The sequence below is a fragment of the Thunnus albacares genome, chromosome 21 (assembly GCF_914725855.1).
Source record: "Thunnus albacares chromosome 21, fThuAlb1.1, whole genome shotgun sequence".
Taxonomy (NCBI): domain Eukaryota; kingdom Metazoa; phylum Chordata; class Actinopteri; order Scombriformes; family Scombridae; genus Thunnus; species Thunnus albacares.
The window spans coordinates 16,036,554-16,053,426 of record NC_058126.1 but is presented as its reverse complement, the minus strand read 5'-3'; the positions used below and the strand labels follow the sequence as shown (position 1 = coordinate 16,053,426).

The window sequence follows — 16,873 nt, the reverse complement described above, 5'->3', positions numbered from 1 at the left end:
TATCTTGCTCTTGCTGTTCCTCAGCTCCACCTTGTGTTGGATCATCATGTCTCTCAGCTCCTTCAGCTCAGCCCAGATATCAGGGGTGATGTTAGTCTGATCACTGGTTGTTTTTGACACCCAGGATCTCAGACTGAACCTCTGTCTGAGTGACTGGTAGGTGCAGGGGGCAGTATATAATAATATTAATGTTATTTACTTTACAGTAATGTTAATGTAACGTTAGCTTCATAGTTTGGATAGCTTTACTGCTGATGTATTGTTTGTCCACAATTACTGTAATTAACACCATACAAGTTAAAGTTCTGCTTCATGCTCTGTCAGACTTTTAAAAGGAAGCTTTTTACATTTCCAGAGTGAGTGAAAGAATCAGGAGAGAGGAGACAGAAGTGAGGAAGAATTGCAGGATGTAAAAGTGTTGAAAGAAAAACAAGGAGAAAGTAAAGAAGACACAACTGATTCAAGATTGAAAGAAACAGTTTAAGGAGGAAAGAGAAACACATAGAAGCAGCCCAGGTGTCAGGTGATGGAGAGACATGAACACATTCAAAGCAGGAAAACTGGTAAGAAACTTACAGCTGTATATAGATAAATTACTGTTCTGGTAAATATTTTTAAAGGCACAATCTGTTATCCAAATGTAAACTAAAGGACATCTTAACAAACAAAAGTCAAAGCACAAATTTGAAACCTGCTATAAAAGGACTAACAGATCCTTTAATACAGGTAGTAACACTACACAACAACTCTATTATCATGATGTTTTCACAAGCTGTTAACAAGTTGAAATAGGTGAGACACCAGCAAAAAATAAATAAATAAAAGAAATCTCTGTGTAAATATTTAAATACTTGGGAGACTATTTTCACATTCCTGACAAGCATGTTTGGAAAAACTGAAAATGACACATCGCAGCTCAGTGGATGTTTCTTATTGTTTTAAACCTTGAAGATGTGCTGACTAGAAGTAGAAGTAGCAGAAAAGTACTGTATATATCAGAAAAACATCCAGTGGTGAATAATCACAATTCATTTTGTTCTCATTTTGGTTGGAAAAATGTATATTAAAGAATCCTACAAAGTTGAGTCTTTATTCAGTGACATCTCCATTTTAAAAACAATTAAAACATCCAATAAGGTATTTCAACCATGTTCTGAAATACAGCAAATGGAGTCCAAGCATTTATAAATATTTTTGCGGTTTAGTTTGTTTTAAGATAAGACTGTAGCAGCTGGTTTTGTCTCACTGTCTCTTGCACTACTTTTGAACTCTGCCTCTCTGTTATTTTTAGCTGTATTTTATAATCTTTAAAGATTCTCCCCTTTCCATCCCAGTTGTTGTATGTCTTGTAGTTTTATTGTTTTTTTTATTTCCTTGTAATTATGGGATTTGAAGAGCTATATGTTATGTCTGGATCAGAGATTGTCATCATATCAAAAGCATATTCTTTGTTTAGAAACAATATGTTTATGCTAAATGTCTTTAAAGAAGCAGCCTTTTCACCATTCAGGGGTTTTTGTTTTTGAAAGTAAATTGTTTTATATGTCGTTCAGTCAAACATTATAAACTGAGTCCTTCAGACAAAAATACTTGAAGTATGATGCAGTTTGTTGTAAGATTCCATGTTACATTCTGCTTGAATATGAGTTGCTATACTTCAACAAGTTGTGCTATAAATTATGTTGGTGTATGTGGTTTTTAAAATCTTGTTCCATGTTCCCCTTTTTAACTTTAAGCAACTGCCCCTCTAAAGGTCTCTGCACGGCCCTGCTGAGTGATATCATTCTCTGTCACCCCTCCACTCTCACCCTGAGCCCTCGTCCAGTACAGACAGAGCAGCAACGCCAGAAAAGCTGCAGCACTCCTCATTGTGAAATATCACCTCTTTAGACAGCAAGATGCAGTCTGACACGTCTCACTCAAAACACCCCTGAAAAGGAGCACTTTCTCTCTAGGAGGGCAAAAATGCAGGTCCTCAAACCCCCTTTGAGGTCTATCTGTGCAAGTTCCTGCACCTCTTTAGACAGCACGATGCAGTCTGACACGTCTCACTCAGTTCCTGTCTTTATATACACATAAAGGTCACTGAACTGCTGTATGAGAATGAAACAGGTGTCTGATAACAAATTCAAAAATAACACCAAAGATCCTTGAACACTGAACTGAGTTTAAAGCAAACAACTAGTTAGAATGATGTTCTTTTAAAATCATTAGTAGTGAATCCTTTAAAAACTACAGTTAATGTTGAAGGATCATGAGAACTAAACAGTTGATAAGAGCAATTTCAGTCTTTGATCTTTCAAAAGTGTGTATGTTTGTTTCCCAGACTCAGCTGGTAAAGGGCTACAACTGGGTCATGGTTCATCTGATGTGTATTAACATATGTTGTTTAAGTATTTATTGCAAATTGTGCTGCAGAGCAAAGCCAACACAACAAAAAACATGTACTGTCCAAATATGTAAAGACTCTACTGCACTATTTTAAGCTCTGAGAAGCATAGACAGATCCACAGAGTGTCATTGTAGGAGTTGTGGTCATTCACTAACATGGGTTAAACAGTTAAATTTAACTTCTTTATAAAATGTGCAAATGTTTTTTTATATATTTTAGGTGAGAATGTTCTATGACTTGTAGAGTCTTGTTCATCTAACCAGACAAAAACACAGACAAAGAGTTATTTGGATTATATATATGCTTATATTTTTTTAACAGAGTAATGTTGAAACTGTGTAAAATTAACTGTGGGTACTTTTTTTTCACAGAGGGAAAAGCAGAAAACCATCAAAGGTGGTATGATTGCTGCTCTCATCTGCAATAATGTAGTCTGACCAGAGAATCATGTAGATAACGTCCCCCTTTTCTAGTTGAAGAATTAGATCATTAGACACAGTGACATAGCCGATGCTGTCATTGTAGTCTGAACTATACATCACTCTATTGTCATTGTGATAAAGATAAAACACCAAATGAAGCTGAAGTACAGTCGTCCCACAAGGTGAAACTGAAGTAGTAGGCTCCTCTGACTGGGGCTGTGAAGATACCTGCATCAGAGGAGAAAATCAGTGAGGGGTCAGAATTTCTCCCCACATCAGTACTGAAAACTGAATATAAAAGAGCTGAATACCTGTAGTTGGGTTGTAGGCCTGGCTGATATTGATGAAGACTTTACTGAACTTAAGTGTGGTTTCAGTATCAAACAGTCCAACATGTCCTGCATCAGTAAGACCGACTGAAAACGCCACCCTTTGTCGGTCTGTGTGAATGTGAAATACGTGCATTTTGAAAACATCACTGATGTGCAGTCTCTGAGAAATGTAACTGCATCTTTTGTTTGTAAAATATTTTCCTCACTGACATACTGCTTTTCAACCACACAATATAGTGACACTGCAGTCAGTTCAATGCTGATAGCAGCATTTTGACTTTCAATAATAATTTAAGCAACTTACCTGCATTCTCTCTCTTGAGCTCCTCCACCTCGTTTTCATTGGAGCTCATTCTGGCCTCCAACACTGTGAACACATTTAAAACACTTATTGTAAAGTAGGACTATGGTTAGCAGTTTTCACATTTTTCCTTGATTACTATGTAGGCCTACCTCTGCTCTTATTGTCAATAGCTGTTACTTTGACCAAAAGATCTGCAATAGAGGAGAAAAATTAATAGTTTAAATAGATTAGTTGATTAACAACCCCAGATGTTACATTTCTATTAAATGTTTTTGACTCCTTTCCAGTTACTTTTGCACATCAAATTTTGCAAAAACATGTTTTCTCTGCTCTTATTAAGTCATATTACACAAGACTTCATGATGCTTACGGAAGCGTCTCATTCCTGACCGCATCACTGTCGTGCCAACAATGACGGTAAAGCACACCCTCGAGTGTAATATTGCGATTATACATTTACTAACAAAAAAAACCATATAAACAAAATGTATTCATATTGTGAGGCAGTTCACTCTAAAAATAAAAAACTTTTTGCTTGTTTTATATCTGTTTCCATGGAAATACATGGGGTATGACAACAATCACTCACATCAGTAGAATCCTATGTAACAAAACATAGTTAACTACTTCAGCAAGTAGGTTGACCCTTAGCAACGACCTAGCAACAGAGATGATTTCTAATCCCTGATGGCTCAACTTCAACTTTCTGGAGATCGCGGCATTTCCCAAACTGAAAAAATACCTCACATATAAACACAAAAGTGCTTTGCTAGCTCAATCTCGTTATAACTAAGATATCCGCTAAAAAAAAAAAAATTCCATGGACAGATTTAGCTACTATGTCCACAAACTTTACAGACATTTTTAAACTAGTTGCACCGTGTCACCAGCACAGCTGATGGAGGATGCCAGAGTGGAAGATAAGATATACTCTCAACTGAAGGGAAAATGGCTAAGTTTTGCTGTGTATGGGGGTGCCAGATAACGACGAAGAGTGAAGAAGGGTTCGGGTTTTGTGTGTGTGTGTGTGTGTGACTGTGTGTATGTGTAACTCGTCCCACAGTCTCAGAGTTTAATCCACTCGGCAAAGGGTCTGTTTTGTTTTCCCCACAACCCCTAATCAATTCAGTTCAATCCAGTTTCACAAACATAAAAGAAAGATAACTCAAAATTCCGCTCCAGGTTTTCACCACAGATCCCCCCACAAAACAAAACAGTGGGTGAGCATGGCTAGATGCTGAGTTGCTGATCATGCTGATTTGAGCACGTTCTAACTATCTAGTTGACCAATCGGATTGCTTGGTTGGAACTACGTGTCGTCTTATTGTCAGTTGTTGTTACTCTGACCAAAGAATTTGCAATACAGGAGAAAAATTAAAAGGTTAAATAGATTTTGTGAAAATCAAAATGAACCACCGCACACTGAGATGACTACTGTGATTCTATTAGGAGCGAACAACATGTTTCGCCTGTAGCTTCTTCAGGTTCGCTCAGCACAATTGCTCACAATTACTCACAGGTGAGATGAATACAACTGAGTCACATGACTAATTATCACTGTCTTCATTTTTTAAAGGTGAGTATTTTACAAAGGGCATGACAATAAAAATACATATTTCAAAAAACATGACATGATTAATATTACAGAGTTACAAGAATTTTACATCATTTAAACTTCATTAGATAGACTATCTCCTGTAAACAGGATGATCGATCCTACAGCTGTCCCTCTATATCATTAAATGGGAAAGGGTGACTGCCTAGTGGTTCATCTCTCCATACGAGTCCAAATGGCCTGCGGAGAGCAATACAACTTAATATTTACATATCACAGAAAATAACTCAAATCCTGTGTTTCATTTAGTCGCCTTCTTAAGAACTGGTTAATCAAATGACCACCTCTTGGACTGGGTCACACTCTTTCAATGCTGATAAATTTGAGGGAAGTAGCTGACCCAAGGGTTTTTCTCCTTGCAGTGTCTAGCAATGGCATAAACCATATTTCCATTTCTAATTTCAGCCTTATGATCAGAAACTCTCAGTTTGAGATGGTGCTTTGTTAGGCCTACATACATTGAGCCACATGGGCATTTCAAGATGTAAATGACATGTGTAGAAAGACAGTTAGTGAATTCTTTTATATTATATGTTTTTCCTGTATGAGGGTGATTAAATGTCTTGGTATCAAATGTGTTTGAACAGTGTGTACATTTTCCACATCTATAATTTCCATGCACTTGTTGAGAAAGCCAATTAGTTTGTGCAGATTCCTTATACATAGAGCTGACAACAGTATCTCTGACATTTCTGCCTCTTTTGAAGCAAAAACGAGGTCTAGAGGATGACAAATGATTCAAACTTGGGTCACATTCTAGGATTTTCCAGTGTTTGTTTATAATCTGTTTGACTTGTATAGATGTACAATATTCACACACAAAAGATATTCTGTTTTCAGTGTGTTTAGGGGGAGGATTTAATAATTCTTCCTATCCACACTGTTAGCTTTTTCAAGTTTGATCAATGAGTGTCTGGTCATATCCCCTTTGTCTAAAACATTGAGACATTTCCTTAGTTTTAGTTTGATAATCCTCTTCTTTACTACATATTCTTCTCAATCTCACAAACTGACCATATAGGATGTTGCTGATCATATGGTCAGGATCAAAATGTATAGAGTGTAAAATGGTGTTTCTTATTGATAAATAGATGTCTCCAAATTTATGTTTTCATTAACAGTAATCAAAAGATCCAAAAAATGTTTTTTATCACAACTGTATTCCATAGTAAAATGCAAAGTGGGATGAGTGCTATTTTTATATTCACTAAATGCCCTAAGTTCATCCTCTGGTTAAATAGATTAGTTGATTAACAACCCCAGATGTTATATTTCTGTTAAATCTTTTGCATCCTTTCCGATTACTTTTGTAAATCACATTTTGCAAAAACAACATTCTTTGTTGTCTAACATTATATGCAATTTTTATTTTTAATGATGTTTTTGTAGCTTACCCATGATGTCTCTCTTGAGCTCCACAACCACATTTTCACTGGTATTTATTCTGGTCTCCAAAACTGTAACATTTTTCACAAAAAGGTTGCTGTGTTCTCTCTTCATAAAACAGTTGTGTATGGAGTCATAGAATATTGTCGCTACTACAGGAGTTGTACTTTTCTTCAAAATACTTTGTGAAATTATTTTTTTTACATATGACATCCTCCTCATATTCATTAACACTAGAATGTTTTTTTATTCACTGATAAGTGCATACATATATAGACAATATGGACATACTAATTAATACAAAGGCAACAGGAGATGATATTGATTTACAAAACAAAAGGACACAGATAGGTAACAGGGGACAGCATGTGAAGAAAAGAAAGAAAAAATTAAAAGAAATAAAAATAAATAAGTGGAGGGCGTGATCTGTTTGGGTTTGGATGCATTTCAGGCAAGTTTTGCAGGATGGGTTTGGTTTAGTATTATTTTTATTTTTTCCGAAAAAAAAAAAAACACACTAAAATGTAACTTGTTTTTTAAACTGTGGAGAGGTTGTTTGATATTGTCAGTAGAGAACTTTTTCATCCTGTGTCTTGTTCATGTAAACAGACAAAAACACACACACAAACAGATTATTTGGATTTCATATTTTTAATATTGTAACATTGAGACTTCATGCAATCAACTGTGGGTGTTTTTACAGCAGACCTCACATAGGAAAAAGTAGGAATCCACTAAAAGTGGTACGATTATTGTGATCATCAGAAACACCGTAGTCTGGGGTGAGAACCATGTAGATCTCATCTCCCTTTTCCAGTTGAAGAACAAATCCATTAGACACCATGACAGTGCCATCGTCATAATTTCCATCATAACTACCAGTAATTCTCTTGTCATTGTGATACAATTTAATACCTAGCCAATTTTTAGACCGATCTTCAAACCCGGTGAATCTGAAGTAGTAGGTTCCATTGACTGGAGCTGTAAAGACACCTACAACAAAGGAGGAATTCAGTCTTTTTCTCACCATTAAAATCTTATGTCAATTCAACAGGAAAATGTTTTTAATTGCTTTTATCAGGCTTTATAGGTGTGTGTCTAACTCTGGGAATTAGTCAATTCAGTAAAAACACAAACCAAACCAAATACAAGTGACAACTATTAAAGCTTTCACAGAAGAACCCATTAGAATAAAGAAAGACTGCCAAATGAAATAAAAATAGTTATGTAATACTTTGAAACATGTGCAAACTATGTAAAAGAGAAAGTCCCTTCACTAAAATGGTATCATGTATATCCCAGTATAACATACTTTATCTGAAAGAGCTTTATAAGAGCTTCCAACCCAGAACTAGCCTGCTAAGAAGACAAGAAATACGAAAAAGGAAAAAAAAAAAAAAATGGAGAGACAGACAATTTTAAGGGAGATATTCCACACTTGGACAACTAAGGATTCAATAAAAGTTTTGCATGAAAAGGTAATTCCAAAAAAATTATTAATTGGATCATAAATCTATAAGACGTGTAATAATTCAAATAAAACCAGTGTGAGAAGGTGAAAGAGGTATATGTACCTGTAGTTGGGCTATAAGCCTGGCCGATGTTGGTGAAAATTTTACTGAACTGAAGTGTGATGTCAGTATTGAAGGGTCCAACTGCTCCTGCATCAGTAAGGCCGACAGAAAACGCCACCTTTGGTCGTTCTGTGTGAATGTGGAAGACACACATAGAGAGAATATTTTCCTCTCACATCAGTAACAGCTGCAAAATGTCACTTCTGCCTCATTTAATAACTGTATTCATGTCACTCTGCATCCTGCTGCACAGAGGATGACCCTCGATTTACCGTTGCCATTCTCACTGTTACCATAATATGACATTTTGACTTTTTAATAATGATATAAGCAGCTCACCTGCATTCTCTCTCTTGAGCTCCTCCACCTCATTTTCACAGGTGTTCATTCTGGCCTCCAAAACTGTGAACACATTCATCATTTTTATTTTAAAGGAGGTAAAATACATAACTGGAACTTGAAACACATGTATGTGTATCTAATAAACTGGCAGCTGTGTGTTTTGCAGCTTACCGGTGTTCTCCCTCTTGAGCTCCTCCGCCACATTTTCAGTAGTGTTCAATCTGGCCTCCAAATCTGTGAACACATTTCTAGTTACTATTATGAAAGATTTACAGTCGATCAACAGTCAAGTGTCAAATGACATTAAAATGTATAATATGTGAAAACTACATGAATCTGTTTAGCACTATGTGAATGAACCTGTATTCTCTTGCTCCATCTTCCTTAGCTCCACACTTTGTTGGATCACCATGTCTCTCAGCTCCTTCAGCTCAGCCCAGATATCAGGGGTGATGTTAGTCTGATGACTGGTTGTTTTAACACCCAGGATCTCAGACTGAACCTCTGTCTGAGTGATATCATTCTCTGTCACCCCTCCACTTTCACCCTGAGCCCTCATCCAGTACAGACAGAGCAGCAACGCCAGAAAAGCTGCAGCACGCCTCATTGTGAAATATCACCTCGTGTCAGACAGCCAGATGCAGTCTGACACGTCTCGCTCAGTTTCCGTCTTTATATACACGTAAAACAGGTCACTGAACTGCTGTATGAGAATGAAACAGGTGTCTGATAACAAATATGAAAATAACACCAAAGATCTTTGAACACTGAATTGAATTTAAAGCAATCTATAAGTTAGAGTGATGTTCTTTCCTTCAAAATAACAACATTAACATCGTATTTATTTTATTTAACATTTAACATTAATATTATTGTGATGTATGTTTATGGTCAGCAGGTTTGAAATTTCTTACATAATCACTATGTAGGCCGCACTGTGCTCTTATTTTCACACGCTGTTACTCTGACCAGAGGATCTGCAATAGAAGGCAAAATTAATAAGCAGATTAATAATTGATCAACAGCCAGATGTAAAATTTCATATTGAACTTGTCTGTACTAAACAGATAAATATCTTTTAAATTCTCTTCAGTCACTTTGAGAATCAAAGTTTGCAAATATCTAATTGAGCTGATAGTAAATGATCCAGACCAGTGACATTTCAGTGGTACCAAACTGGAACTTCAAATATGTTTTCACCCAAAGGTTCATCAAGAACCATACCTTAATATCAAATAAATATATTCTCATTGCTAGCATGCAGTAAAAAAAAAACAGCCAGATATAAAATCTCATATTGAACTTGTCTCTGCTAAATACATAAATGGCTGATGGCTGATACTCTCTGGTCAAACTATAAAACTGAAAATGGAAATATACAGTATATCCACCATAAAGCTGATATAAAAGTTACATGGATGAATCTAATCCCATATAAATAGATGTGGGCCTATAAAACCACTGACTGTCAGTCTGGACCAACAGTTGTGCTGCATGAGCTGCAACTAAAGCAATAAACTACTCAGAACAGTCATTTCAATAATATACAAACATTGCATGAATGTGTGAAGCGCTGTGTGACTGACATTAATACACTCACCTGTATTCTCTTGCTCCAGCTTCTCTATCTTGCTCTTGCTGTTCCTCAGCTCCACCTTGTGTTGGATCATCATGTCTCTCAGCTCCTTCAGCTCAGCCCAGATATCAGGGGTGATGTTAGTCTGATCACTGGTTGTTTTTGACACCCAGGATCTCAGACTGAACCTCTGTCTGAGTGACTGGTAGGTGCAGGGGGCAGTATATAATAATATTAATGTTATTTACTTTACAGTAATGTTAATGTAACGTTAGCTTGATAGTTTGGATAGCTTTACTGCTGATGTATTGTTTGTCCACAATTACTGTAATTAACACCGTACAAGTTAAAGTTCTGCTTCATGCTCTGTCAGACTTTTAAAAGGAAGCTTTTTACATTTCCAGAGTGAGTGAAAGAATCAGGAGAGAGGAGACAGAAGTGAGGAAGAGTTGCAGGATGTAAAAGTGTTGAAAGAAAAACAAGGAGAAAGTAAAGAAGACACAACTGATTCAAGATTGAAAGAAACAGTTTAAGGAGGAAAGAGAAACACATAGAAGCAGCCCAGGTGTCAGGTGATGGAGAGACATGAACACATTCAAAGCAGGAAAACTGGTAAGAAACTTACAGCTGTATATAGATAAATTACTGTTCTGGTAAATATTTTTAAAGGCATAATCTGTTATCCAAATGTAAACTGAAGGACATCCTAACAAACAAAAGTCAAAACACAAATTTGAAACCTGCTATAAAAGGACTAACAGATCCTTTAATACAGGTAGAAACACTACACAACAACTCTATTATCATGATGTTTTCACAAGCTGTTAAATGGTTGAAATAGGTTAGACGCCAGCAAAAAAAAAGAAATCTCTGTGTAAATATTTAAATACTTGGGAGACTATTTTCACATTCCTGACAAGCATGTTTGGTAAAAACTGAAAATGACACATCGCAGCTCAGTGGATGTTTCTTATTGTTTTAAACCTTGAAGATGTGCTGACTGGAAGTAGAAGTAGCAGAAAAGTACTGTATATATCAGAAAAACATCCAGTGGTGAATAATCACAATTCATTTTGTTCTCATTTTGGTTGGAAAAATGTATATTAAAGAATCCTACAAAGTTGAGTCTTTATTCAGTGACATCTCTATTTTAAAAACAATTAAAACATCCAATAAGGTATTTCAACCATGTTCTGAAATACAGCAAATGGAGTCCAAGAACTTGCCGTTAAGTTTCTTTTAAGATAAGACTGTAGCAGCTGGTTTTGTCTCACTGTCTCTTGCACGACTTTTGAACTCTGCCTCTCTGTTATTTTTAGCTGTATTTTATAATCTTTAAAGATTCTCCCCTTTCCATCCCAGTTGTTGTATGTCTTGTAGTTTGTTTGTTTGTTTTTATTTCTTTGTAATTATGGGATTTGAAGAGCTATATGTTATGTCTGGATCAGAGATTGTCATCATATCAAAAGCATATTCTTTGTTTAGAAACAATATGTTTATGCTAAATGTCTTCAAAGAAGCAGCCTTTTCACCATTCAGGGGTTTTTGTTTTTGAAAGCAAATTGTTTTATATGTTGTTCAGTCAAACATTATAAACTGAGTCCTTCAGACAAGAATACTTGAAGCCTTTGGCTAATCCTGCCATTCATTAACCCTTACAATGACAAAACCTTGGTCCTTACAGGACAGGACCTTTGTTTCATCAGGTGGGGGACAATGATATAGTATGATGCAGTTTGTTGTAAGATTCCATGTTACATTCTGCTTGAATATGAGTTGCTATACTTCAACAGGTTGTGCTATAAATGATGTTGGTGTATGTGGTTTTTTAAAATCTTGTCCCATGTGCCCCTTTTTAACTTTGAGCAATTGCCCCTCTAAAGGTCTCTGCATGGCCCTCTGTCACCCCTCCACTCTCACCCTGAGCCCTCATCCAGTACAGACAGAGCAGCAACACCAGAAAAGCTGCAGCACTCCTCATTGTGAAATATCACATTTTTAGACAGCCAGATGCAGTCTGACACGTCTCGCTCAGCTCCCGTCTTTATATACACATAGAACAGGTCACTGAACTGCTGTATGAGAATTAAACAGGTGTCTGATAACAAATGTAAAAATAACACCAAAGATCCTTGAACACTGAACTGAGTTTAAAGCAAACAACTAGTTAGAATCTTCAAAATAACAACATTAAAGGAAGGGGTCACAATCTTGTAAATGTAAAAAAAAAAATGTAAAAATATAAAAATTAAGCCAAAGATCCTTGAACACTGAACTGCAAACAACAACTAGTTAGAATGATGTTCTTTTGAAGTCATTAGTACTGAATCCTGTAAAAACTACAAAATGTTAATGTTGAATGATCATGAGAACTAAGCAGTTGATAAGAGCAATGCGATTCGATTATTCAAAAGTGTATATGTTTGTTTCCCAGACTCAGGTTGTGAAGAGCTACAACTAGGTCATTGTTCATTTGATGTGTATTAATGTGTGTTTTTAAAGTATTTATTGCAAATAGCGCTGCAGAGCAAAGCCAACAAGATGTACTGTGCAAATCCTGCATCAGTTAGATCAACTGAAAACGCCACCTTTGGTCAGTTGAGATTTTATACTGGTCTGCCCAGATTTGTATGTCTTGCTGTGTGAGGCCTTGCAACAGAAATATGTAAATACTTTAAATTAGAAAGTATATTTTTAGCCTCTGCCAGTGAACTTAATGACATTTACATTATGTAAGTTTCTCTGTTCAACATCTATTTTTTCAGAGCTACAATACATTTTAATTAGCATTATGCTATCTGTACACCGTTTCATTTAAAAAGGTACTTTAGCTCTCTAACTTCCTTACTGCAGGGGTCAAACAGTGGCCAAAAAATCTATAGACCCTTCTTATAGTTTTTAAAATAACAATGAGTAGCAGTTCAAAATCCCATACCCTTTCAATCCAAAGTTTTGAAAAATAATATTGTACCTGTCTTTTTATGATTTCAGCCCAGCCATCTCTGTATTTGCTTCCTCTTCAACTGACTTGGTTTTTTCGGCTTTGACACCCAGGGCTTTTGCTTTAAATTGAGAAAAGAAATCCAAAGGAAGACATGTTATTAAACTATTACTTTTCACAACAAATAAAGACTTTATAGGGAGGATGCGTGGTGCCCCTGTGGCTTAGGAGTTAAGACTCCAACCACTGAAAAGGATGTTTGATACATTGTTAAAACACCTTACAGAACATGCATAACATCACATTCTTAGAAGAGATTGAAGACAGAGATATTTCATGTTTTCTTGAATATCTTCATGATTGCTCATATTCTACATAACTCAGCAGCACCACACTCAAATACACTGAAGTCAGTAAAACAAATTCACTTCAGCTACAATAAGATACTATATGCCTGATAACTGAACAGTTGCATCAAAGCTTTTCATTAATGGTTTTTGGCTAATGGTAAATGCTCTGTCGTGGAATATTTATAATCCAGACCATGATATAATAGGCCCATTGCTGATCTTTCAGATATCTCTATTTGTTTAGTTGTTTTTGTTGTTTTGTTTCATTTGTTATTGATAAGTAGCCCATTAATTAACACATAACTACTGCATTAAATATAATAACCTTAATTTAATGCTTAAAATGAATATGTCATATCTGTGGACAAAGAGGACAGTGTGTCCCATCAGTTATCTCAGGCCCAAGATGACGCAGTGTAGAAAACTGGTATTGCAGGTGTCTGTATTCCTCATAGCACTCATTGATGAGAATGCCATAGAGGTCTTGGCAATGTAAGGCAAACAATCATATTCACAACAGGGCTGTCATTAAAATGCGTATTTCAAATTGGAAACTTGTAAAGGTGATGGTAAAAGAGGAATCATATGGAAAGAGGCTACAATAAGCAAACCTTGGAAGAGGAATGCTGAATTGATGCACATGTAGCCTTCAGTGATGCACCACATTCATGCTGCAACTGGCAGTTCAAGTCCATGAGCTTGATGGAAATGACACTTTGGGGTTGCTTAACAGTTGCTGGCCAAAGGTTGTAACGTAGTAGAGTTGCAACTTCCATTTCATACTTGCAAAATTGGATCCAAACATGAGGCCTTCCTAGAATTCATGACAGAGCTAGAAAAGCTGTTAAGTGTACATTTTTGTTTTTCATAATTTTCCTCCTTGTGCAGAGAGGGTGTGACTGTTTTGTGAGATATATATCTACAATGTACATACAAATGTTAATTACCTTGATAGTCAAATACTTTTGTTTGACATACATAAGACGTTTCACATTGGTGGCCATCCTTACTTAACCAATTCCATCTGAAGCCCATGGGAATTCTCTGATGAAATTCACCTGCCTTAAAGATAAAGACAACTTCTTTGGCAACACTTTCATAGGGGAAACATTATATATGTTAAGCTCAGATAGGTTTGACCTGTTATCACAATGTTCAACTTTAAAGTGTCAGATTAAAAAATATCACTATATTGACTACTTACTGCACAAAAAAGCCACCGAGGGGCTGGTGTTTAGGAACTCTAGTGACGCGTGTTATCAATCCAAATGCCCAGTTTTTCCATGATCAAAATCACTACATCACACAACATCACTTCAGTTCACACTATACAATTTTAGCCCTGATTTTCCACTCAACAACAGTTTTTGGAGATTGCCGACAAAGGCCCCCAGATTGGAGGGAAATCGGTGTTGGCTCTGTGCTCACAAATCAGCGCTTCCATACAATGGTGATCTGTACCAACATCATCAGACAGGTTGACAGTCATCATCATCATCACCGCAGTGAGGAGGACAGTTTTATCCTGCACTGGCAAGTTTCTAGTTATTCTCTTTGCTTAATGTACAACAAAATACTTTTCTTGTTGTACAAAATGGAGGAGAAAATAATGAGTGATACAAACCTTCCATTTTTCTAGAGCATGCACCACAGCAGTGCTTTGATGGACACTGTGGGCACAGACAGAACATAAGTACATTTCACTTCCGCAGTCGCTGCATCACCAGATCTCACTTTTATCATCAGTGAGGGAAATACTGCAAACTGTGCAGGCTGTGTCGTCTGGAGGACAAAGGAGCTCAGCACTCACACTGAGGAATATTTCCCTTGTGCTTTGCCATACCTCCACAGTGTCATTCTTCTTTTTACTGGTGTTAATGAAGGGTTCTTTTTCTGGGCGGAAGTCACTATTGGCTGCTTGTGAAAACAAGCAGCAGCGTTTCTCTGTCTGCTTCTTGGGCAAGGGGATTCCTCCTCTTAAATAGTTTCAGGCCACTGTTGTCCTTCCTCTCACTGGAATTTTTTATACAGTAATGTAAGGTCTGATTTTTTTTGTTTTTGCCATATTCACCTATTTAAATAAGAAAAAAGAGAACATTAATTGTAGTCACATGGTCTCATTACTGCATTACAGTAGTGCATTATTCTGGAGTGCAAAATCAGGAATGGTAAGGTATGGTTAATCGCTGGCCAAGGTAGATCTTCTTTTGGTTAGGCAGACAAGACTATGCAATGGCATATTGCTTAATAGCAGTTAGCAAGCATTAGGTATTGACTTTAGCTAACGTTACTTCAACTTACTTGGTAAAGTTATTAGCCATGGGATGGAAAGATACAGAAACCCCTGTCTAATATCAATAAAAAAAAATAACGGAAATAATATTTATCCCATGTTTGCAACTGTTGCTTTTGTTTTGTTGTTAACATTTTGTTTTTTTAAGTAACTAATAGCTAGTGCTGTGACACAGCACATCTATTGTCATCCATGACTGATGCCAACGGTCCTTCCCGTTTGTGGTAATTTTTTTCCTAGGATGGCAAAGTCACGACCCGCCATACTCTGCCACTGATTGGCTTACCCTGATATTCTTACCCTAAACTTAACCAATTTCACTCCTTATGCCTAAACCTAACCAACCCAACCAACGAAGGCAACGAGTACTAGCCAATCAGAGGCAGAATACGGCGGGTCATGACTTCGCTATCCTGGGAAAAATATTTGGCTTCCCATTCTTTTCACATGTTGCACACAGATATAGGCGTCCCTTGCCAGTTGCTTAGCAACCAAAGTAAAATAATATGTGACAATCTAGTCGAAATGACAGCCTTTTGTTCAGATAAAAAGAAATCACTTAAAACATTAATATTAAAAGGTTATATATTCTATTATCTGTTTAATTTGGGATTGATGGGGAGTGAGAGAAACAAAGAGAAAGCACCCACGCCCAGATGACGTATATTTCGTGCATGCCAATGTTTTTTTGTTGTTTTTTTTTTACTTATTTTTTTAAAAAACTTTCCATTTACAGAACATAAACATATTTTTACAGAACATAAATATATGTTTCCGTAAACATTTAAAAAACTGACAAGATCTGTAACGAGTATCTGTGACGAGTCCTTCACAGACTCAAATACTGTTATATGGGGGGATGGGGGGGGGTCTCTTTGTTTAATATCGTTTTGATGAATGCGGTATGGAGGATAGATTTTGGTCAATAAAATATTTTTTAAAAATTGATAATGTACTTCAAAGCACGTGCTTGATAACAGGCCCTCTGTGCCTACTGGGTTCCACCAACATTGGCTCACTGAAATAAATGGGTGATAACAGCCTCCTGAACCTATTAGTAGGTTGGTAGGCCCCTATTAGCCCATATATTTGGGACTGATGTGTGCCTATAACGCCTATTTAATAGGCTGATAACAGTCATCTGATGTGTATTAACGTGTGTTTTTAAAGTATTTATTGCAAATAGTGCTGCAGACAAAGCCAACACAACAAAAAACATGTACTATCCAAATATGTAAAGACTCGACTGCACTATATAAAGCTCTAAGGTGCATAGATGGAGTTGTGGTCATTCACTAACATGGGTTTAACAGTTAAAGGTAACTTTTTTATAAAATGTGCTTTTT

The 16,873-nt window shown here is 36.4% G+C and overlaps 1 protein-coding gene and 1 pseudogene across 1 annotated transcript; both read right to left on the bottom strand.

Annotated features, from left to right (window-relative positions):
• Positions 1–2,757: 2,757 nt before the first annotated feature.
• On the bottom strand, positions 2,758–4,207 carry LOC122973004 (annotated as a pseudogene).
• Positions 4,208–7,083: 2,876 nt separating this feature from the next.
• On the bottom strand, positions 7,084–9,033 carry LOC122972707 (cerebellin-1-like). Its single transcript, XM_044339964.1, has 5 exons — positions 8,728–9,033; positions 8,539–8,601; positions 8,365–8,427; positions 8,026–8,154; positions 7,084–7,444 (listed from the first exon to the last, which is right to left on the bottom strand). The coding sequence occupies exons 1-5, from the start codon at positions 8,972–8,974 to the stop codon at positions 7,161–7,163; spliced, it is 786 nt and encodes a 261-aa protein (XP_044195899.1). The 5' UTR covers positions 8,975–9,033; the 3' UTR covers positions 7,084–7,160.
• Positions 9,034–16,873: the final 7,840 nt, after the last annotated feature.

What these genes read in the sequence shown, in the direction of transcription:
- LOC122972707 (XM_044339964.1), bottom strand. Translation starts at nt 8,974, where the DNA reads ATGAGGCGTGCTGCAGCTTTTCTGGCGTTGCTGCTCTGTCTGTACTGG. An exon ending in GATGGAGCAAGAGAATACAG is followed by an intron (nt 8,602 to 8,727) that starts GTTCATTCACAT and finishes ATGTGTTCACAG; the next exon opens with ATTTGGAGGCCAGATTGAAC. An exon ending in GCTCAAGAGGGAGAACACCG is followed by an intron (nt 8,428 to 8,538) that starts GTAAGCTGCAAA and finishes ATGTGTTCACAG; the next exon opens with TTTTGGAGGCCAGAATGAAC.